This window comes from Dendrobates tinctorius, unplaced genomic scaffold (assembly GCF_039654945.1).
Source record: "Dendrobates tinctorius isolate UK_male_01 unplaced genomic scaffold, ASM3965494v1 ptg000097l, whole genome shotgun sequence".
Lineage (NCBI taxonomy): Eukaryota > Metazoa > Chordata > Amphibia > Anura > Dendrobatidae > Dendrobates > Dendrobates tinctorius.
The window spans coordinates 30,314,592-30,338,945 of record NW_027361765.1 but is presented as its reverse complement, the minus strand read 5'-3'; the positions used below and the strand labels follow the sequence as shown (position 1 = coordinate 30,338,945).

General features: G+C 44.5%; 1 protein-coding gene across 3 annotated transcripts in view; it reads right to left on the bottom strand.

Moving 5' to 3' along the window:
• Positions 1-24,354, bottom strand: part of PYGO1 (pygopus family PHD finger 1) — a 65,306-nt gene that overhangs the window by 6,450 nt on the left and 34,502 nt on the right. The window contains exon 3 of one of the 3 annotated variants that reach the window (XM_073587014.1): positions 2,365-2,535. The exons of 1 other annotated variant lie outside the window; for it this stretch is intronic. In XM_073587014.1, coding sequence (XP_073443115.1) covers positions 2,365-2,535 — 171 coding nt within the window. Of the gene's footprint in view, positions 1-2,350; positions 2,536-24,354 lie in introns of those variants that run through there. One more of the 3 variants, XM_073587016.1, reaches the window with a different exon arrangement.

Sequence of the window (24,354 nt, the reverse complement as noted above, 5' to 3'; positions counted from 1 at the left end):
CAGTCCAACACAATGTCAGGATGCAAAATGCAAGCAGGAACAGCGTATACCAAACGCCACACCCAAGTAGTAAGAATTGTATACAGGAACATCTGCGCTGCATATGGGCCAAGTCCTCAAGTCCAGGTGGGAGACCCCAAAGAGGTGGAAAATGAAAGGGCCAAAATCCTGTAGGACTTCAACATCCAGATGGATAAGCAGGTGTTTGCTAACCAACCAGACAGTGTGATAGTAGACAACGATCAGAAGACAGCAATGATGATAGATGTGGCAGTGCCAAGTGACAGCAACATCAGAAAGAAGGAATATGAGAAGCTGGAGCAACACCAGGGCCTCAAAGGAGAACTGGAGAAGATGTGGATGGTGAAGGCAACAGTGATTCCAGTGGTGATAGGAGCACTTGGAGCAGTGACCCCTAAACTGGAAAAATGGCTACAACAGATCCCAGGAGCAACATCAGCTCTGTCCAGAAAAGCACAATGCTAGGAACAACTAAGATCCTACGCAGAACCCTCAAACTCCCAGGCCTCTCGTAGAGGACCCGAGAATGAGAAAGGACAAAAAAAAAAAAAAAAAAAAGTTTAAAATAACAATTTTATTGAAGAAAACAAACCGTTAAAAGTCGGAGATGTAAACAGACCATACAAGAAAAGAAAAAGCAAACACTGAACAAATATGGTAAACAAGTAGGCTGCATCTATATGCAAGACCTTGCAAATCAGGCTTAAATCAATAGATAGGCAAATGCACGAGGATACAATATAAACAGGATAGTGTAGTTATACATAAGGTGCACATGGTAAATTCATAGAGCATGCAAAAAGATGCAGCTAGAAGTACTGGACGGTGCTGGGATTTGTTTCTGGTAACTCCCATCGAAAAAGTTAAACCAAATAAATATATTATCAAAAATACCAATGGCTCATGTGAGAATCCAGAGACAATATAAGGGATATAACAGATATAGATACCCAGGAGGCTCTAGTGTATCCCCTTGACGCACCTTTTGGCAGTTCTTCCTCAGAAGGGCTGCAGTTTTTAATTTGTTTGCGCTTCAATAAAATGGTTTAAAATATATTTTCTCAAAAAATTTGAACACACATAAAAGTATATTAAATGATTCACAGGAACAAAGAAAACCGCTAACCAAATTGTCACTGCCAATCGCACAGCCCATATGAAAAGCAAATTATTTACTCAAATAGAACAAGAAACTCCTTACAAATGTTAATCCAACAAAGAGAAAAAAAAAAAAAAAAAAGAAGAAGGAGTGCTGACGTCAAAATATAATATATAAATGTATTAAAGACATTACATAATTAACAACAATATGACATGAGTAAGACAGGATTCCTAAGGCCGGGGTCACACTGCGTTATGGCAGTCCGTTAGACGGACTGTGTTACACAGCGGCATAACGAGATGTAACGCTGCCATTAACCCCCATTATCGGGCGCACCGCGACGCGTGCCGTAAAGCAGCTCGCGATGTGCCGTCATTCAGTGACGGAGCCCCGGACGCGGGCTGCAGCGTCTGAGGCTCAGTCACCGCTAACACAGATGAACCATCTGCGCTAGCAGGTATAGCATAACGCGATCGCGTTATGCTATAGCGTTAACGCAGCCCGTCAACGCTATAGCCTTAATGCAATATGAACCTGGCCTAACAGACACCTGGGGCCATAAACAAGGGTCTATGCTAAACAAGAAGGAGAACAATGTCTAATTCAGTCACCTGTGAACTCATAGTAACTAGATAAGCCCCCCCCCCCTAAAAAAAAAATAAAGTGCCTAGTGCCAATAGTTATAAGCAGGTCTGTGGAGTCGGAGCTCATTTTGGTGGAGTCGGAGTAGGTATAAAATGGACCGACTCCGACTCCTAAAATATATAATAAATTGGGTACAGTAGTTCAATGCAAAATGCGCTAAATATTTTTTCATAGGAATTTATGAAAGTTATGAAATGTCCAATAAATGGCTGTTCTATTCCTGATCTAAGGCTACATTCACACACAGCGTTTTTTGAGGATACGTTTTTCAGCTGCAAAAGCAGATCAGCTTTTTAAAAAAAACGCATCACCTGAAAGGTTTTGAGCTCATAGATAATGTTTTCAATAACAAAAGTAGATTAGAGAAACGCCACACAAACTGACATGCTCATTCAGCCCAAAAACAGATCCTTACAAAACAATGTATCTGAATGTCATATCCTGAAACCCATTGACTTTGCTGGGATGCCCAGAGTGACTGCATTATACTGCAAAAAAAACAGATCCGCAAAAATGCTGTGTGTGAATCATGGCCGTAGCCAGCGAGGGGCAGCTGCCCCCCCTAGAAGCAGGGGCACGCACCTATCAAAACTCACTTGTATGCTGCAGTGCTCCCGTCCTACACCGGCTCCAGACTGCAGGGGGCAGTCTTCTGCCGTCTTCACCAGAGAGAGGAGGGGGAGGGGTGCCTGACCTGCACAGGATCCAATTCCTGGGCCGCGAGCTGGAGAAAGTGAGAAAGTTGTGCACGCGCTGCAGCTGGAAATCTGATTGGGAAAGTGAGGAAATTGGTTATTGCAGCCAGAACCCCTAAAATTGATTCCATCTTGAAGAGACGTGCTGGGAAAGGGGCAAATGTCGATCAAGCCACTCGGTGGGGCAGCACTTACTTAACCCCTTTACCCCTAAGGGTGGTTTCCACGTTCATGACCGGACCAATTTTTACAATTCTGACCACTGTCCCTTTATGAGGTAATAACTCTGAAACGCTTCCATGGATCCTGGTGATTCTGACATTATGTCACGAGAAAACATTGTACTTCATGATAGTGGTAAAATTTCTTTCATATAACTTGCGTTTATTTGTGAAAAAAACGGCAGTTTGGCGAAAATTTAGAAAATTTTGCAATTTTCCAACTTTGAATTTTTATGCCCTTAAATCACAGAGATACGGCACACAAAAAACTTAAAGTAACATTTCCCACATGTTTACTTTACATCAGCACAATTTTGGAACCAAAATTTTATTTTCTTAGGAAGTTATAAGAGTTAAAAGTTAACCAGCGATTTCTCATTTTTGCAACACCATTTTATTTTTACGGACCACATCACATTTGAAGTCACTTTGAGGGGTCTATATGATAGAAGATACCCAAAAGTGACACCATTCTAAAAACTGCACCCCTCAAGGTGCTCAAAACCACATTCAAGAAGTTTATTAACCCTTCAGGTGCTTCACAAGAATTTTTTGAATGTTTAAAAAAAAAAAAAAAAAAAAAAAGAGAACATTTAACTTTTTTCACACAAAAAAAAAAAAATAAATAATTTACTTCAGGTCCAATTTTTTTTTATTTTACCAAGGATAACAGCAGAAATTAGACTGCAAAAGTTATTGTGCAATTTGTCCCGAGTACGCTGATACCTGATACGTAGGGGGGAACCACTGTTTCGGCGCATGGCAGAGCTCTCCTGTTACCTTTGGTAAAATAAAAAAAATTGGACCTGAAGTAAATTTTTTTTTCTGGGAAGGAGCGCAGTTTGACTTTTTCAATGCAAAATTGGCTGGAATTCAGATTGGACGCCATGTTACGTTTGGAGAGCCCCTGATGTACCTAAACAATGGAAACCCCCCACAAGTGACCCCATTTTGGAAACTAGACCCCCCAATGAACTTATCTAGATATGTGGTGAGAACTTTGAACCCACAAGGGCTTCACAGAAGTTTATAACGTACAGTCTTACAATTAAAAAATCATATTTTTTCCACAAAAATGATTTTCACCCTCAATTTTTATTTTTCCAAGGGTAACAGGATGCCAAACGTTATTGTGAAATTTGTCCTGAGTACGCTGATACCCCATATGTGGGGGTAAACCACTATTTGGGCGCATGGCAGAGCTTGGAAGGGAAGCAGCGCCATTTGACTTTTTTGGCTGGAATTGGGATTGGACGCCATGCCGCGTTTGGAAAGCCCCTGATGTGCATAAACAGTGGAAACCCCCCACAAGTGACACCATTTTGGAAACTAGACCCCCTAAGGAACTTACCTAGATGTGTGGTGAGCACTTTGAACCCCCAGTGCTTCATAGTAGCTTATAACACCCAGGCAAGAAAATAAAAAAAATTATTTTTCCCCACAAACATGATCTTTTAGTCCAATTTTTTTTATTTTCCCCAAGGGTAACAGGAGAAATTGGACTCCGAAAGTTGTTGACCAATTTGTCCCGAGTACCCCGATACCCCATATGTGGGAGAAAACTACTGTATGGGCACACGTCAGGGCTCAGAAGGGAAGTAGCGACGTTTTGGAATGCAGACTTTGAAGGAATGGTTTGCGAGTGTCATGTCGCGTTTGGAGAGCCTCTGATGTGCCTAAACTGTGGAAACTCCCCACAAGTGACCCCATTTTGGAAACTAGACCCCCGCACGGAACTTATCTAGATGTGTGGTGAGCACTTTGAACCCCCAAGTGCTTCACAGAAGTTTATAACGTCCAGGCGTGAAAATAAAATCATTTTTTTTTCCACAAAAATGATATTTTTGCCCCCAATTTTTATTTTCCTAAGGGTAACAGAAGAAATTAGACCCCAAAAGTTGTTTTGCAATTTGTCCTGAGTAGGCTGATACCCCATATGTGGGGATAAAGCACTGTTTGTGCGCATGGTTGGAAGGGAAGGAGCATCATTTGACTTTTTGAACGCAGAATTGGCTGGAATTGAGATCAGACGCCATGTTGCGTTTGGAGAGCACCTGATGTGCCTAAACAGTGGAAACCCCCCCAATTCTAACTCCAACCCTAACCCCAACACACCCCTAACCCCAACACACCCCTAGCCCTAACCGGAAAATGGAAATACATTTTTTTTTTTTTTTAATTATTTTTCCCCTAACTAAAGGGGTGATAACGGGGGGTTTGATTTACTATTTATGGCAGGTTTTTATTTTTGGCAGCTATCGCACGCTAAAAGACGCTTTTTATTGTAAAAATAGTTTTTGCATCACCACATTTTGAGCGCTATAATTTTTCCGTATTTTGACCCACAGAGTCATGTGAGGTCTTATTTTTTGCGGGACGAGTTGACATTTTTATTGGTACCATTTTTCGGGCACGTGACATTTTTTGATCGCTTTTTATTCAGATTTTTGGGGCGCAGAATGAACAAAAAACAGCATTTCAAGAATTTCTTTTGGGGGTGCGCTTACACCGTTCCGCATGCAGTAAAATTGATAAGGCGGTTTTATTCTTCAGGTCAGTACAGTTACAACGATTTGTCTTATGTTTTGGAGCTTTTAGGCAATGAAAACAATTTTATATAAAAAAATAATTATTTATGCATAGCTTTATTCTGCAAGCTATAACTTTTTCATTTTTTCGCTGATGCTGTGTAGTGGCTCGTTTTTGTGGGACAAGATGACGTTTTCAGCGGTACCATGGTTATTTATATCAGTCTTTTTGATTGCGCGTTATTGCACTTTTTGTTCGGCGATATGATAAATCATTTTTTGCTTTTCTTATTTTTATTTTTTTAAGGGGTTCGGTATAACGCGGTGTAAGGCAGTCAGTTAACGCCGCCATAGACCCCCATTATGTGGCACATCGCGACGTATACCGTAAAGTAGCACGAAATCGCGACGTGCCATTATTCACTGACGGAGCCTTGGACGCGGGCCGGAGCGTCTGAGGCTCCGTCACAGCTAGCGCTGACGAAGCATCAGAGCAAGTGGTACAGCATAACGCATATCGCGTTATGCTATAGTGTTAACGCAGCCCGTCAAAGTTATGCGTTGAACGGGCTGTGTTAACGCTATGTGAACCTAACCTAAGCTGACTGTTGTCTGGAGTTCTTATAACTATTGGCACCAGGCACTTTGCTTTTTTTTTTTTAGGGCTTATCTAGTTACTATGAGTTCACAGGTGACTGGATTAGACCTTGTGCTCCTTACCTCTTTTTTTGCATAGACCCTTGTTGTTTATGACCCCAGGTGTTTGTTTATTGTTATGCAAGGTCTTCAAAAAAAAAAAAAATATATATATATATATATATATATATATATATATATATATATATATATATATATATATATATATATATATATATATATATATATATATATATATACACACACACACACACATATATATATACATACACCGTGTTTCCCCGAAAGTAAGACCCTGTCTTACATTAATTTTACCCCCAAAAGTCCCACCCTGTCTTACTTTCGGGGGAGGTCTTACATTAGCCGAAAAAAAATGACAATTTCTTTTTAACCAATAAATTAACATTTATTAACATGCTGTTATACCCCATAACAGTGCCGTATCCCACTGCACACAGCCCCACACCCCATAACAGTGCCGTATCCCACTGCACACAGCCCCACACCCCATAACAGTGCCGTATCCCACTGCACACAGCCCCACACCCCATAACAGTGCCGTATCCCACTGCACACAGCCCCACACCCCATAACAGTGCCGTATCCCACTGCACACAGCCCCACACCCCATAACAGTGCCGTATCCCACTGCACACAGCCCCATACCCTATACAGTACATGTTTCCCTACTTGGTTTTTAAATGCTGGACGTTTTCCTCTGCGGTGCGGCTGTGGAAGGCCTGTGCTGCAGGGAACGCTGTGCCAATCAGCAGGGAAACAGCGGTGACGTGGGGCTGGGGCGGCCAATTACAGCCCGAGCTGCTGGACCAATCAGTGCTCGAGCCGGGGGCCGGCGGTGACGTGGGGAACAGGGGCGGCCAATGCGCTGTTGAGCTGGGCGGATTGCGGGGTTAACACGGCGAGTTAACCCCATGAGCGCTGGACCCGCCCAGCTGCACCTGAGGACACCTCTGGAGCCTGGGGACCCAATGGGGGACAGCGGCAGCCCAAAGGTAAGGGCCTTACATTTCACAGCGGCCCCCAACCCTGCCTTACATTCGGGGGAGGCCTTACATTGAAGGACCCCCCCGTAACCCCCACCCTGTCTTACTTTCGGGGGGTCCTACTTTCGGGGAAACACGGTGTGTATATATATATATATATATATATATATATATATATATATATATATATATATATATATATATATATTTATATATTTTTTTTTTCCCCCATTCATTCAAGTCAGCACTCCTTTTTTTCTTTGTCGGATTAACACATAAAAGTTCTGTGGGTGCAGGGCATCTCAGCAAGGAGTCCCCTCTGTGCAAAAGGATATAAATTCAGAAAAGAGAGGCAGAACTCCAATATTTTCAAAAATACAAAAGGGACTTTAATAGCCCTGGTGGCGTGGCGATGTATGGGCTGCAATGAGCCTTTCTCAAGCTCCAATCGCTGTTCTTAATCATTTAGATGCGGCTATCAATCTGACAGCGGCATTTAAATGGAGTTCTTGTGCACATTGACTCCCTGCGACACAGTCATGGGCCACTGATTGTCTTTTTATGGCTGTCATGGTCCTGTGGAAGGACACTGTCTGCCATCTTAGTACTCCTGTGAACATTATGTATTGCTAAGTTTGTAAAAAGCCAAATCAAAATACAATATAAAATTAACCCCATATGACAATTAATGTTAAGAGAAAGAAAAAAAAAACAAAAAAAAAAAACAAACAAACCACACACCCATCAATTCCCCCCAATCACCATAACATCCTAAAATATTGCAACTGGGGATGGGGAAGGGGGAATGCATCACTAACGCAAATTGGCATCAATAAAATAGTCAACTCCACTCACCATACAAAATAAAACCCAACCCTCACACAGCCCCGTCACAAGAAAAAGTAAGAGAGTCACTGGTCTCAGAAAATGAGGTCATAACATTTTTTTTAAAAATTATGCAAGTTTGGGATTGCGGTAATCAAAATGACCTGGAGAATCTCTCCTCCCTTCATGAAATTTGTACCATACAATAAATGCCGTAAATATGTAATCACCCTCCCCCTAAAAAAAAAAATATAATAATAATAATAATAATAATAATAATAATAATAATAATAATAATAATAATAATAATAATAATAATAATAATAATAATAATAATAATAATAATAATAATAATAATAATAATAATAATATTATTATTATTAAGTACGGTAGCGGAGTTGGTCTACTTTACCATTTCATCCAACTTGAAAATTTGCACCCATTTTTCCATAGACTAAGGTAAAATAGATGGTGAAAATCAAAACTACAGGCCGTACTGCAAAACACAAGCCCTCATACAGCTGTTGGGAGGATAGAGATACTGTCTGTATACCTCTAAGTTTGGTTCCTAGAAGGAGAGTAGCAAGAGCACACACACACAAAAATCCATAGGAGAGAAGTATACATTAACTCCTTTAGCCCCGAGGGTGGTTTGCATGTTAATTACCAGGCCAATTCTTACATTTCTGACCACTGTCCCTTTATGAGGTAATAACTCGAACGCTTCCGTGGATCCCGGGGATTCTGACATTGTTTTCTTGTGACATTGTTTTCTTGTGACATTGTACTTCATGTTAGTGGTAAAATTTTCTTTGATATAACTTGCGTTTGTGGAAAAAAACGGAAATTTGGCAAAAATTTTGCAATGTTACAACTTTGAATATTCATGCCCTTAACCCCTTCATGACCCAGCCTATTTTGACCTTAATGACCTGGCCATTTTTTGCAATTCTGACCAGCGTCCCTTTATGAGGTAATAACTCAGGAACGCTTCAACGCATCCTAGCGATTCTGAGATTGTTTTTTCGTGACATATTGGGATTCATGTTAGTGGTAAATTTAGGTCGATAATTTTTGCGTTTATTTGTGAAAAAAACGGAAATTTGTCGAAAATTTTGCAATTTTCAAATTTTGAATTTTTATTCTGTTAAACCAGAGAGTTATCTGACAGAAAATAGTTAATAAATAACATTTCCCACATGTCTACTTTACATCAGCACAATTTTGGAAACAACATTTTTTGGTTAGGAAGTTAAGGGTTAAAAGTCGACCAGCGATTTCTCATTTTTACAACAAAATTTACAAAACCATTTTTTTTTTTTTTTTTAGGGACCATCTCACATTTGAAGTCACTTTGAGGGGTCTATATACCAGAAAATACCCAAAAGTGACACCATTCTAAAAACTGCACCCCTCAAGCTACTCAAAACTACATTCAAGAAGATTAACCCTTCTGGTGCTTCATAGGAACTAAAGCAACGTGGAGGAAAAAAATGGACATTTTAATTTTTCCAACATAAATTTTCTTTTAGTATCAATTATCATTTTCACATGGCCATCACGATAAAATGGATCCTAAATTTTGTTGGGCATTTTCTGCTGAGTACAGCGATACCTCATATGTGGTCATAAACCACTGTTTGGGTGTACGGCAGGGCTCAGAAGGGAAGGCGCGCCATTTGACTTTTTGAATGGAAAATATGCTTGAATATATAGCGGTTGCCATGTCGCGTTTGGAGAGCCACTGTGCGCCTAAACATTGAAGCTCCCCCACAAGTGACCCCATTTTGGAAACTAGACCCCCCAAGGAACTTATCTAGATGCATAGTGAGCACTTTGAACCCCCAGGTGCTTCACAAATTGATTCGTAAAAAAAAACAAAAAAACAAAAAAAAAAAAAAAAACTTTTACAAATTTTATTTCGCCTCAGTTTTTTCATTTTCACATGGGCAACAGGATAAGCCGGATTACTTACCGGTAATGCTCTTTTAATGAGTCCACGACAGCACCCACTGGAGGTATTGGATCCGCCCCATTTGGAACAGGAAACCCTACAGGAAAGATAAAAGGGGCGGTCCGCCTTTCCGCCTCAGTTTTGCATTTCAGAGTACCAGGAGGACCGCCAAGGATTAGGCAATGTCTTGTACTTGTAACTTTACTTATCCAACTTTAGCAGATATACTTTTAATATTGATATTTCTAGCAGGGAGGGAAGTGAGCGGGTGCTGTCGTGGACTCATTAAAAGAGCATTACCGGTAAGTAATCCGGCTTTTTACCCTTCGACACAACAGCACCCACTGGAGAGATTCCAGAGACCATCACCTGGGTGGGACCACCATGCTAAGGACAGTCCTGCCAAAGCTTAGGTCAGAAGTAGACGAAAGGTCAAGTCTATAGTGTCTATAGAAGGTAGAAGGGGATGACCAAATTGCCGCCATACATATGGTTTCAATTGGAACGTCTCCCCTCTCCGCCCAGGAGGCCGCCATTGCTCTGGTGGAATGTGCTCTGATGTCGTCCGGAGGTTCTTCCTTTTTTGAAAGAGTAGGCTAAACGAATGGCATCCCTGATCCATCGGGAAATGGTGCTCTTTGTGACTCCATACCCTTTTTTACAGCCCTGAAAAGAAATGAAGAGAGCCCTACACTGCCTCCAGCTCTCGGACCTTTCAATATACTTTAGGACAGTTCTTCTGACGTCCAAAGTGTGGAATTTCTGCTCTTCCGGAGTGGAGGGATCTTCAAAGAAGGTTGGGAGGAGTATCTCCTGAGACCTATGGTACTTTGTTGATACCTTAGGCGGGTATGAGGGGTCTGGCTTTAATATTAATCTATCCCGGTATACCTGCAAAAAGGGTGGATCTATGGACAGGGCCTGGATATCACCCACTCTCCTAGCGGATGTCAGTGCTACCAAGAGGGCCGTCTTAAATTATAAATATTTAAGGGATATCGTATCTATCGGTTCAAAAGGTTCTTCTGTCAGGGCGTCTAACACCAACTTTAAGTCCCATGTAGGGATTGCAGGTATGTGAACCGGAGTTATTCTTTCACATGCTGTAATGAATCGTGATATCCACTTATTCCCTGCTATATTATGGCCATACAGCGCCCCCAACACAGACACCTGTACTTTCAGTGTGTTTACTGACAAGCCCAATTCCTTCCCTTTTTGTAAGAATTCTAAGATAGGAACTATCGGGACTTCTGCTGTATGAGATGCTGTATGAAACTGTAGGAATTTCTTCCATATTCTTTTATAAATTTGGGTTGTGGACTGCTTCCTGCTCTGTAGGAGCGTAGTAATTAATGATTCTGAAAAACCTCTTGATCTTAATAGGTGCCTTTCAAGTTCCACGCCGTCAAGTGTAAGTTGTCCACTTGAGGGTGGAAGAAAGGGCCTTGGGAGAGTAGGTTGGGGTTTGAGGGAAGAACCCAAGGATCTGTCACTGACATAATTCGTAGCCACGAGAACCACGGTCTCTTGGGCCAGAATGGTGCTATCAGGATTACTCTCGCCTTTTCCTCTCTGATTTTCCGAATCACTTGTGGTAGGAGAATCAATGGAGGGAAGGCGTATGCCAGCTTGAATTTCCATGAGGCCTGGAGGGCATCCAGTATGTCTGGGTAATCTGCTGGAGACAGGTCTTTGTTTGTCTGTTCTCCCTTGTGGCGAAGAGGTCCACTTGAGGATGCCCCCATAGAGCTACTATGTCCTGGAAGATTTGGCGATTGAGGCACCACTCCCCTTGCCGAAGTGTGTGTCGGCTTAAGAAATCTGCTTCTTGGTTGTCCTCTCCTCTGATATGAAGAGCTGAGAGGGACAACAAATTGCTTTCGGCTAAGTATAAGATTCTTGCCGCAGAAGACATCAGTCTCTGATCGAGTACCTCCTTGTCTGTTTATGTAGGCCACTGTGGTGTTGTTGTCCGACAGGATCCTGACATGTTTCTGTTGGAGCTGTGGAAGGAAACGATGTAGAGCATAGTATACTGCTGTCAGTTCTTTTAAATTAGACGAGTATTCTCTTTCCTCTCTATTCCATCTTCCTTGACAAAAGCTATTCCCCATATGGGCTCCCCAGCCTTGGAGGCTAGCGTCGGTGGTTAGGATACCAGATGGTACTATGACCCATGGGACTCCTGAGGATAGATGGTCATCATCTAACCACCATTCCAGAGAAGTCAAGACCTCCTGAGTTAGAGTTATCTTGCTCTCGAGGTGACCACCATGTCGCCTCTCCTCCTGGAGGATCTGATGCTGAAGTGTGCGGACATGATAATGGGCCCACCGGACTGCAGGGGCACAGGAATCTAGCGACCCCAATAGCGACATTGCCCCTCTCAGAGACATGCGTGGTCTATGGCTGCCTCTACTTTCTCTTTTGTTAGTGCAATCTTTACCTGAGGAAGTAGACATTTCTGGGTTATGGAGTTCAATTGGAACCCCAAAAACATCTGGAGGGATTGCGGAACGAGCCTGGACTTCTGTATATTGATGATCCAGCCTAGGTCCTGCAAAGATGAGATTGCATCAGCCACTCGTTCGGTACATTGGGTATCCGAGTTCCCGATTATTAGGAAGTCGTCCAAGTAAGGTACGATTAAAGTATCTTTTTGACGAAGATAGGCCATCACCTCTGCCATCACCTTGGTGAAGATTCTTGGCGCTGTAGAGAGGCCGAAAGGCATGGCTGTGTACTGAAAATGACGGACCTTGCCATCGAACACCACTGCGACCCTTAGATATTTTTGGTATCTATTATGGATAGGAAGATGATAGTAAGCATCTTTTAAGTCAATCCCCGCCATCACACAATTTGGAAAGAGAAGCTTTATGGTGGATCTGATTGATTCCATCTTAAACTTATAATTTTTTATAAACGTATTAAGCTTCCTTAAATTAATAATTGTTCTAAACGTACCATCTGGTTTGGAAATTAAAAATAAAGGAGAGTAAAATCCTCTACCTTCCTGTCCCTCTGGGACCTCCACTAAAACCCCCTTGCATAGTAGGCTCCGAATTTCTTCTTCGAGGGCCTTTTGTTGGGCCATAGAGTTAAGGCGGGTTAGGATAAAGAAATCATAAGGGTTTTGAAGGAATTCTATTTTCATTCCTTCTTTAATAATACCCAAGATCCATGGGTTTGAGGATATTTGTTCCCATTTTGGATAAAAGAAACGTAATCTACCCCCTACAGGTGGGTCTGATTTTTTAATTTCTATTTTCCCTTCGGAATGTTGGACCCCTGAACATGGTACCCTTTTGTTTCTCTTCTTTTGCGGCCCATCTATTTGGTCTTTCCGTTTGCCTCCTTCTTCCAAACGGTCGCCTCTTAAAGGTTCTCCTATAGAAAGGGATAGAAGAGTCAGGGAACGCCTTCTTCCTCTCCTTTGCTTTGGCGAGTATACTGTCTAACTCTTTCCCGAAGAGAAACTCACCCTCGCATGGGGTTGCACAAATCTTAGCCTTTGATTGCGCGTCCCCCTTCCAGCTCTTCATCCACAACGCCCTTCTGGCGTTGTTCACAAGAGCTGCTGATCTTGCTGCCAGCCGTAGAGTGTCCGCCGACGCATCAGCCATAAAGGCAGCTGCCCCTCTAATTAATGGGATAGCGGCCCGTAATTTTTCTCTGGACACCTTTTGCTCGATTTGTTGATCCAGCTGGTCCAACCACACGAGCATAGATCTAGTGGTGCATGTGCTGGCTACCGCTGGCTTAAAAATACCCGTGGTAGATTCCCAAGACTTCTTCAATGATGATTCTGCCTTGTGGTCTAACGGGTCTGCCAACAAGCCTGCGTCCTCTACTGGAATAACTGATTGTTTCGAGGCAGAGGATATAACGGCATCCACTTTTGGCACTTTGGTCCATTTTAATAGCTCCTCATCGCTAAATGGATACTTTCTTTGAGGCTGATGGGAGAAAACTTCTTTGGTCGTGTTTTTCCCATTCCCTTTTTATTAGGGCCTTAATTGCCGGTATTACCGGGAATGCTCTCCTTTTCTTTTCCGCCAATCCCGCAAACATTATGTCTTGTGCGGTTTGGGCACCCCTTGGTTCCTCACACCCCATAGTGCTTCTCACCGATTTGACAAGGTTGTCCACACTATCCAGGGGGAAACATGACCGTCCCTCCATGTCTGATGACGACGAGGATGTGAGTGAGGAGTCAGAGATTAACCCCCCTTCTTCCTCTGACTCTGAGCTGAGGGTTAACTGCTTTTTGCTGCCAGTCTCTGAGGGAGTTTTGGCACGGTTAATAGCCTGTATCTCCTCCCTGATAATTGCTCTAATGTCTTTTGTCGACAATGCGGTCCCTTGCTTTGTCTCTTTGGTGCACTGTTTACAGAGCTTCTTAGGGTAGGAGTCAGGGAGAGGTTCAGAGCATAACGCACATTCTTTATGCTTGGATTTATCCTTTTTCTTTGTCTAGAAGGGGACACCAAGGCAGGGGGGGGGGGGGGGTCAGCTTAGTAGGCAGAGTATATACTTTGCACACTCACCCAGTGAAGCCTTATATTACCGGATCAGATGGCTGAGATCCCGTCCTAGGCCTTGATTCTCCCGCTTCATTCCTGCGGCCGGTGTTGCGGTCCCTGGTGGAGCTACCTCCTGCAGAATCCCCCGCTGGAGCGTGCGCTTCCGTTGGGGACGACATTGCTGCATCGCCGCTCAGCTGCGCCGCTGTTTAAATAGTTTGCCTCTTTTTTTTTCTCTGCCGACCCCCGGAAGTTGCTCCTCCTCCCTGGGATCACCGCGCGCATGCCCAGACGCGCTCTCAGCCATTCCGCCCCGGAAGTTCAACCATTACTTCCGGGGGGTCAGGAGACTCTGCGCCGGCCGGCTACCGCGCCGCTTTGATGTGCGGCCCCCGCTCTCCATGCACCGCCACCGCTGTTGCGCTTTTAATTTCAAAAGAAAACCCCCCTTTTTTTTTCTCTTCTGCGCCACTGGCGCTCTTACCACTCCCAGCGGCGGTGCGTCCCGGTGCCCTCCTGGGTGAGACGGGGCGGCCCTCCCCGGACCCAGTCACCACCCTTCGTTCACCAGACGAGGGGGGAGCCGTCTAGCGGAATCTCCGACGCTGCCTCCGGACCGCAGCCCCTGTCGTTCACATGGAGACTGCACAGGCGGCATGCCTGGCCCAGGTATTCTTTCCTGAAGTATATCGTGGCTCCGTTTGGAACAGGAAACCAAAACTGAGGAGGAAAGGCGGACCGCCCCTTTTATCTTTCCTGTAGGGTTTCCTGTTCCAAATGGGGCGGATCCGATACCTCCAGTGGGTGCTGTCGTGGCGAAGGGTAAAAAAATGGATCCTAAAATTTGTGGGGCAATTTCTCCTGAGTACACCGATACCTCCCATGTGGTCATAAACCTCTGTTTGGGCGCACGGTAGGGCCCGGAAGGGAAGGAGCACCATTTGACTTTTTGATTGGAAAATTAGCTCCAATCGTTAGCGGACACCATGTCGTGTTTGGAGAGCCCATGTGTGCCTAAACATTGGAACTCCCCCACAAGTGACCCCATTTTGGAAACTAGACCCCCGAAGGAACTTACCTAGATGTGTGGTGAGCACTTTGAACCCCCAAGTGCTTCACAGAAGTTTATAACGCAGAGCAGTGAAAATAAAAAATCATTTTTTTTTTGCTCAAAAATGATTTTTTAGCCGGCTATTTTTTATTTTCACAATGGTAACAGGATAAATTGGACCCCAAAATTTGCTGTCCAGTTTGTCCCGAGTATGCTGGTACCCCATATGTGGGGGGGAACCACTGTTTAGGCGCACGGCAGGGCGCAGAAGGGAAGGAGCGTCATTTGACTTTTTGAATGGAAAATTAGCTCCAATCGTTAGCGGACACCATGTCGCATTTGGAGAGCCCCGATGTGCCTAAACTTTGGATCTCCCCCACAAGTGACCCCATTTTGGAAACTAGACCCCCTAAGGAGCTTATCTAGATGCATAGTGAGCACTTTGAACCCCCAGGTGCTTCACAGAAGTTTATAACGCAGAGCCGTAAAAATAAAAATATTTTTTTTTCATCAAAAAATGATTTTTAGCCCACTATTTTTTTTTATTTTCACAAGGGTAACAGGATAAATTTGGACCCCAAAAGTTGTTGTCCAGTTTGTCCTGAGTACGCTGGTACCCCATATGTGGGGGAGGGACCACTGTTTGGGCACACATTGGGGCTCGGAAGGGAAGTCGTTACGTTTTGAAATGCCGACTTGATGGAATGGTCTGCGGGTGTCGTTACGTTTGGAAACCCCTCAAAAGTGACCCCATTTTGGAAACTAGACCACCCAAGGAACTAATCTTAGATGTGTGGTGAGCACTTTGAACCCCCAAGTGCTTCACAGAAATTTATAATGCAGAGCCGTGAAAATAAAAAAAATTTTTTCCACAAAATTAATTTAGCCCCCAATTTTTTTATTTTCCCCAAGGGTACCAGGAGAAATTAGACCCCCAAAGTTGTTGTGCAATTTTTCCTGAGTATGCTGATACCCCATATGTTAAGGTAAACCACTGTTTTGGCGCACATTGGGGCTCAAATTGGAGGGAGCACTAACTTTTTGAACGCAAAATTGGCTGGAATCAATGGTGGCGCCATGTCGCGTTTGGAGACCCCCTAATGTGCCTAAATAGTGGAAACCCCTCAATTCTAATCTCCAACCCCAACACACCCCTAACCCTAATCCCAACCCTAATCATAACCCTAACCCCAACACACCCCTAACCGTAATTCCAACCCCAACCCACCCTTAACCCTAATGCCAACCCTAATCCCGGCCCTAACCCCATTTCCAACCCTAATTCTAACCCTAGTCCTAACCCCAATTCCAGCCCTAACCCTAATGGAAAAATAAAAATAAAAATGTTTTCTTTATTTTATTATACATCCCTACCTATGGGGGTGATAAGGGGGGCAGTGATTTACTTTTGTATTTATTTTGATCACTGTGACACTGCGCATGCGCCCGCCATTTTCCAAGATGGCGGCGCCCATGATCCAGGACGGCCAGAGGGAGTTCGGAGGGGGGGGGAGATTTTGACAGCGGCTGCTGTCAGTTGAGGGGGGGGGGGGGGGGGGGGGTGTCGATTCAGTGTCCCCAGCCATGCCCGATGCTGTTTCAGCATCGGCCATGGCTGGATTTGTAATATGTCATCAAATTTCATTGATGAAATATTACAATCGCTCTGATTGGCTGTTAAAAGTGAAACTGCCAATCGGAGCGATCGTAGGCACGTGGGGGCTAAGCCACACCCCCTAGGGTTAACTCTAAGGTGTCCTCTGTGTGTGGGTCGGGTGACCTTTCAGTGACCCGACTCGCAGGTGGGCTTTAACCCCTTCATGACCAAGCCTATTTTGACCTTAATGACCAGGCCATTTTTTGCAATTCTGACCAGTGTCCCTTTATGAGGTAATAACTCGGGAACGCTTCAACGGATCCTAGCGATTCTGAGACTGTATTTTCATGACATATTGGGCTTCAGGTTAGTGGTAAATTTAGGTCAATAATTTTTGCGTTTGTGAAAAAAAACAAAACAGAAATTTGGCGAAAATGTCGCAATTTTCAAATTTTGAATTTTTATTCTGTTAATGTTAAACCAGAGAGTTATGTGACACAAAATAGTTACTAAATAACATTTCCCACATGTCTACTTTACATCAGCACAATTTTGGAAACAAAATATTTTTTTGTTAGGAAGTTATAAGGGTTAAAAGTTGACCAGTGATTTCTCATTTTTACAATAAAATTCACAAAACCATTTTTTTTTCTTTTTTTTAGGGACCACCTCACATTTGAAGTCACTTTGAGGGGTCTATATAGCAGAAAATACCCAAAATTGACACCATTCTAAAAACTGCACACCTCAAGCTACTCAAAACTACATTCAAGAAGATAATTAACTCTTCTGGTGCTTCACAGGAACTAAAGCAACGTGGAAAGAAAAAAAATGGACATTTTAATTTTTCCAACAAAAATTCTCTTTTAGCATCAATTTTTTCATTTTCACATGGGCAACAGGATAAAATGGATCCTAAAATTTGTTAGGCAATTTCTCCTGAGTACACGGATACCTCATATGTGGTCATAAACCACTGTTTGAGCGCACGGCAGGGTCCGGAAGGGAAGGAGCACCATTTGACTTTTTGAATGGAAAATTAGCTCCAATCGTTATCGGACACCATGTCACGTTTGGAGAGCCCCTGTTCACCTACACATTGGAGCTCCCCCACAAGTGACCCCATTTTGGAAACTAGACCCCCTAAGGAACTTATCTAGATGTGTAGTGAGCACTTTGAACCACCAAGTGCTTCACAAAAGTTTATAACAGAGCAGTGAAAATAAAAAATAATTTCCTCAAAAATGATTTTTTAGCACACTATTTTTAATTTTCACAAGGCTAACAGGAGAAGTTGGACCACAAAAGTTGTTGTCTAGTTTGTTCTGAGTACGCTGGTACCCCATATTTGGGGGGGGGGGAAACCACTATTTGGGCACACGGCAGGGCTCAGAAGGGAAGGAGCGCCATTTGACTTTTTGAAATGCAAATTACTTCTAATCGTTAGCGGACACCATGTCGTGTTTGGAGAGCCCCTGTGTGCCTAAACATTGGCGCTCCCCCACAAGTGACCCCATTTTGGAAACTAGACCCCCTAAGGAACTTATCTAGATGTATAGTGAGCACTTTGAACCCCCAAGTGCTTCACAAAAGTTTATAACGCAGAGCCGTGAAAATAAAAAATATTTTTTTTCCACTCAATTTATTTTCGTGCACAATTTTTTTTATTTTCACAAGGGTACCAGGATAAATTAGACCCCAAAAGTTGTTGTCCAGTTTGTCCTGAGTACGCTGGTACCCCATATGTGGGTGGGGACCACTGTTTGGGTACACGTCGGGGCTCGGAAGGGAAGTAGTGATATTATGCTGACTTTGATGGAATAGTCTGCGGGCATCATGTTACATTTGCAGAGCCCCTGATGTACCTAAACTGTGGAACCCCCCCCACAAGTGACCCCATTTTGGGGACTAGACCCCCCCAAGGAACTTATCTAGATGTGTGGTGAGCACCTTGAACCCCCCCGAGTGCTTCACAGTTTATAACAGCCATAAAAATAAATCTTTTTGCCCCCAATTTTTATTTTCCCCAAGGGTAACAGAAGAAATTGGACCCCAAAAGTTATTGTGCAAATTGTCCCGAGTACGCAGATACCCCATATGTGGCGGTAAACCACTGTTTGGGTGCATGGCAGCGCTCAGAAGGGAAGGAGCGCCAAATTTTACGGTTATGGATTGCAGGTGCCATGACCCACTGGGAGAGCCCATGAGGTGCCAAAACAGCTGAAGCCCCGCATAAGTGACCCCATTTTATGAACTACAACTCTCAATGAATTCATCTAGGGGTGCAGTAATCATATTGACACCATGGGTGTGTCACAGAATTTTTATACCATTAGGCAGTGAAGACAAAAAAAAACAAAACACATTTTTACCATCAAAATTTTGTTTTAGCCAAAGATTTTACAGTTTCACACAAGTGGGTAAAAACGGCAACAAAATTTGTCCCACAATTTCTACTGAACGTGCAAATACCCCATATGTGGCTTTACAGTGCTACTTAGCCATGCGGAGAGACTCGGCAGGGACGGAGCGCTATTTGCCTATTCAAGTGAATGGGTCTATGCACATGTCAGTGTGTTTCCACATACCATGTGTCCGTGGGCAAAACATGCAGACATGTCTGTATTTTAATGTCGACACGGGTCATAAAACGTCCCGCACATGTGCATACACATAACACACATGGATGTCATCCATGTGACATGTATCGGTGCCGGGGAAGAAGCGTTACAGTAAGCGCTGTTCCCCGGCATCAGGTGCTGAACACTGCTCTCATTCTCCACTGCTTGCGCCGAGAGTTACATTTAAGTAATAAAAGAGCCAGCAGGCGACGGCTGATAGGACTATTACTCCCATCAGCATACCCCTGCTGCTGCTAACAGTGACAGCAGGAGCAGCTGATAGGCATATTCATACGCCGCTCCTGCGCTGCAAAATAATAAGGTAATTAAAAAAAAAAAAAAAGTGGGTTCCCCCCTATTTTTGATAACCAGCCAGAAGCTGCAACCCTCAGTTGTCAGCTTCAGCAAGGCTGGTTATCAAGAATAGAGGGGTCCCCACGCTGTTTTTTTTTTTTTTAATTATTTAAATAAAGTCGGCGTGGGGTTCCCTCCATTTTTGACAACCAGCCTTGCTAAAACTCAAAGCTGGTATTCTCGGGCTGGTAAGGGGACATGGATATTGACTCCCCCAGCCTAAAAATAGCCCACAGCTGCCCACAAAAGGCACATCTATTAGATGCGCCAATTCTGGCGCTTTGCCACTTATCCTGCTGTGGTGGCAAGTGGGGTAATATTTGTGGGGTTCTATTATCAGGTGACATCAAGCCCACGGCTTAGTAATGGAGAGGCGTCTATAAGACACCCATCCATTACTAATCCTATAGTTGTATTGTAAATAAAGACACAGCCAGTATAAAGATCTTTATTAGAAAAAAAAATAAAAAATGACAGACTCCTTTATTAATCTCAATTAAACCATACTTACAACCACGCCTAATCCAAGTGAAGCCCTCGATCTCCTGTAATAAAAATAAAATAAAGCAACATTGTACCATACCTGTCCGTCGTGTTCCATGCCGTAATCCATGTCTGGGGGATATACAGCTTTCAACCTGGATGGTGCCAAGATGCGACTGTCCCGGCTGAAAAACACGGGTATTACATACCTGGTGTTTTTTCATGAGACATGATGGCACCACGAGAGAGGGGATCCACCCAACATGGACAAGAAACCTTCAAGATAAAAGGGGCAGCTGCTCTCTCCACATCAGTTGTTTTACAGAGCACAAGAGGAACTCCACAGGTTAGTGTACATATAAATAATACATCCTTTACACTACTAAATTTCCAACATCCAAGAGCGTGTATAAGGCCGGTTTCACATTTGCGCTTTTGAGTGCAGCGACGGCCTGCGCACGGCCGATGCTAAGCCCCGCCCCCTGCCACGCCTCCGCCGGTAGCTCCGCCTACCGGCGCATGACGCTGCATGCGTCCCCTATCTTTATCACTGGGGGCGCAGGCCGTGCACAGTATGCGTTTGGCGGCGCATGCAACCTTTTGACGGTGCCCCGACCAGCGCCAAACGCAACCTGCTGCAGTTTGGTTGCGCTCGGCGCATCGTCAAAAGGACGCATGCGCCGCCAAACATATACTGCGCACGGCCTGCGCCCCAGTGATAAAGAGGGGACGCAGGACGCATGCAGCGTCATGCGCTGGTAGGCAGAGCTACCGGCGGAGGCGGGGCTTAGCGGCGGCCATGCGCAGGCCGTCGCTGCGCTCAAAAGCGCAAATGTGAAACCGGCCTAACGCTAATAATGCACCCAACTAATAATGTGATCAATAGGGAGGGAATATAAGGGTGCCGTCATGTCCCATGAGAAAACACATTACCAGGTATGTAATACCCGTGTTTTTCCATCATACATGAAGGCACCACCAGAAAGTTAGAGATTTGTTTTCTCTTAGGGAGGGATCACTGCTTGTAACACTCTTGTCCCGAATGTGAGATCAGAGGTAGCAGATAGGTGTAACCTATAATGTTTGAAAGAGGTAGACGGAGAGGACCAAGTGGCCACCTTACAGATTTGGTCGATGGAGGAGTCTGCTCTCTCCGCCCAGGACGTCACCATGGCCCTCGTGGAGTGGGCTTTCAGGCCTTCTGGAACACCCCTGCCTGCACTACTATACGCTAGTATAATGGCCATAATGGCTGTTTAAAGGCTTTAAGGCCCTTTCTTGCCCCCTGGTATGAGACGAATAAGGCTCTGTTTTCTCCAAGGTCTTGTTACCTCTAAATATTGCAGGATACATCTTCTAACGTCTAGGCAATGAAGCCTCTCCTCCTTCTGGTTGTTAGGGTTAGGACAAAAGGATGGTAAGATTATTTCCTGAGCCCTATGGAATTTCGATACCACCTTGGGAAGGTATGCTGGATCTAACTTTAACACAACTCTATCGTCCCATGACCTGATTGTAGGGAGGGTCTGCTGATGTGCGTGTAAAAGGTACTGTCACACTTAGCGATGCACCAGCGATCCCGACCAGCGATATGACACGGTCAGGATCGCTGGTGCATCGCTAAGTGGTCGCTAGTGAGCTGCCACACAGGCAGATATCACCAGCGACATAGCAGCGGTCGGGGTCGCTACTTACCTGTCAGATGAGGCGATGAAGACGTCCTCCCGCCCACGTCGCCACAGCAGGAAGCCCAGCATGAAGCCGACGACGAGAAACGGTCCAGGACGTTCTCGTGCGATCAGCGATAATCAGCGGGCTAGCGGTCGGAGGCAAGTATTAGACATAGCGATATCGCTATAACGTCACAAAAACCTGTGACGCTATAGCGATATCGCTTAGTGTGACAGGGCCTTAAGTCCCCAGGCAGGCAGATGTGAGTGCCACTAATAAGGCTGTTATTAGTGTTAAAACTTTATCTGATGTTGTGTTTAGTGGTTCAAAAGGACTGTCAGAGATGAGGAGATCTAAATTTAGTCCTAAGGAGGAGGAGTAGGGGACGGGACAGGGTCAGCTCTAGTACAGGCCCGGATAAACCTGTCCACCCACCTATTGTTTGCCAGGTCACAGTTGAATAAGGCTGCCAGGGCTGAGACGTGTACTTTGAGGGTACTGACAGCTAAACCTTTCTGCAGAAATTCCAGTATTGCCACCATCGGGACTTCCCCTTCCCATATTGGGCCTGAGGTAGGCAAGAATTTTTTCCATATTCTACCATAAATTTTTGTAGTCACTGGTTTTCTGCTACCGAGTAAGGTGGATATTAACCCCGCTGAAAATCCCTTTTTCTCTAGTAGTGACCTTTCAAATTCCAGGCTGTCAAATGCAGCCCGGACTTCTGAGGATGATTGAAGGGACCCTGTGTTAGGAGGTAGTGGTACTCCGGGAGCACCCATGGGTCCGTCACTGACATCACTCTCAGCCAGTAGAACCATGGTCTTTTTGGTCAAAAGGGAGCTATCATAATCACTCTGGTTCTGTGCTCCCTGATCTTCCTCAGAACTGCTAGAATGAGGTATACTGGAGGGAAGGCATACAGGAGACCTGATGTCCACTATCCTGAAGGCGTCTACTGCCAACGGTCTGTCTGCTGGACTTAGGGAGCAGAATTTCTGAACCTACTTGTTGGCTTTTGAGGCGAAGAGATCTATGCTGGGTTTCCCCCACATGTGCACTATCCGATGAAAAATGGACTCTTTCAGGCACCATTCTCCTTGCCTCAAGTGGTTCCTGCTCAGAAAGTCTGCCTTCAGGTTGTCCACGCCTCGGATATGTAGGGCCGATAATGAGAGGAACTGGTGTTCTGCCAGAGTCCTGATCCTTTTTGCTGTTTGCATTAAGGACTGAGAACGGGTGCCCCCCCTGGTGGTTCACACGTGCGATCGCCGTTCGGTTGTCTGATAGGACTCTCACATGGTGTCCTCTTAGGTGTCTCAACAATCCTTTCAGTGCCCTTTCGATTGCTAGCAATTCCCAATCGTTTGAGAATCGATTTCTTTCCTCTTGGGCCCAGGGATCCTGGAGCCATAGTGTGTCTAGGTGGGCTCCCCACCCCAAAGGGCTGGCGTCCGTTGTGACTACCTTGGAGGCTGTGTATGTCCAGGGTACTCCTCTCGGAGAGGACTCTACCTGTAACCACCACCTGAGGGACTGGAGTATAGGGTCCGGGTGGGTGCTCTTCTGCCATTAACTGTCCCTGAAGCTTCAGGTCGTTTTGTAGCACACACCACTTAAGTTCTTTTGTGTGGAACTGGGCCCATTTCACTGCCGGTATGCAGGAGGTTAGGGATCCCAGCACTGACATGGCCCTTCTCAGTCATTTCCGTTTTTTTAATGTTGTCACGATTAGATTTTTGATTTTTTCTTTTTTCCTCTGGGAGGCAACACTCCTGCACCACCGAGTCCATTGTTAATCCCAACAAATTTTGGATCATAGCTGGTTCTAGTTTGGATTTTTTGAGGTTCAGCTGCCATCCCAGCATCTGTAGTGTCTCCATCACTATTTTGACTTGTTCTTGACAGTGGGAAATTTTTTCCCACTATCAAGAAGTCATCCAGATATGGTATCAGAGTATCTCCCCTCCCCCCCCCCCCCGAGATGTGCTGCGACCTCTGCAATTATTTTTGTGAACACTCAGGGGGCTATTGCTACTCCAAAGGGCAGAGCCTCGTACTGAAAGTGACGCCATTTAGACCTCATCTGGACTGCCACCCTGAGGTATTTGCGATCTTGTTGCTGGATTGGGACATGATAATAAGCATCCTTGAGGTCCAGGACTGCCATGTAGCACTGAGGGAAGAAGAGCTTCACCGCCGATCTTATCGTTTCCATCTTGAATGATGGGACTATCAGATATTTGTTGAGGCCTTCCAGATTTATAATCGTCCTCCAGAAATTGTCATTTTTTTTTTATATAATGAGAAATAGGGGGGGGGGGGGGGGGGAGTAAAAAAGACCTTCCCTCTTCCAGAACATGTTTGTCTAGGAGTGATATTACTTGCCCCTCCAG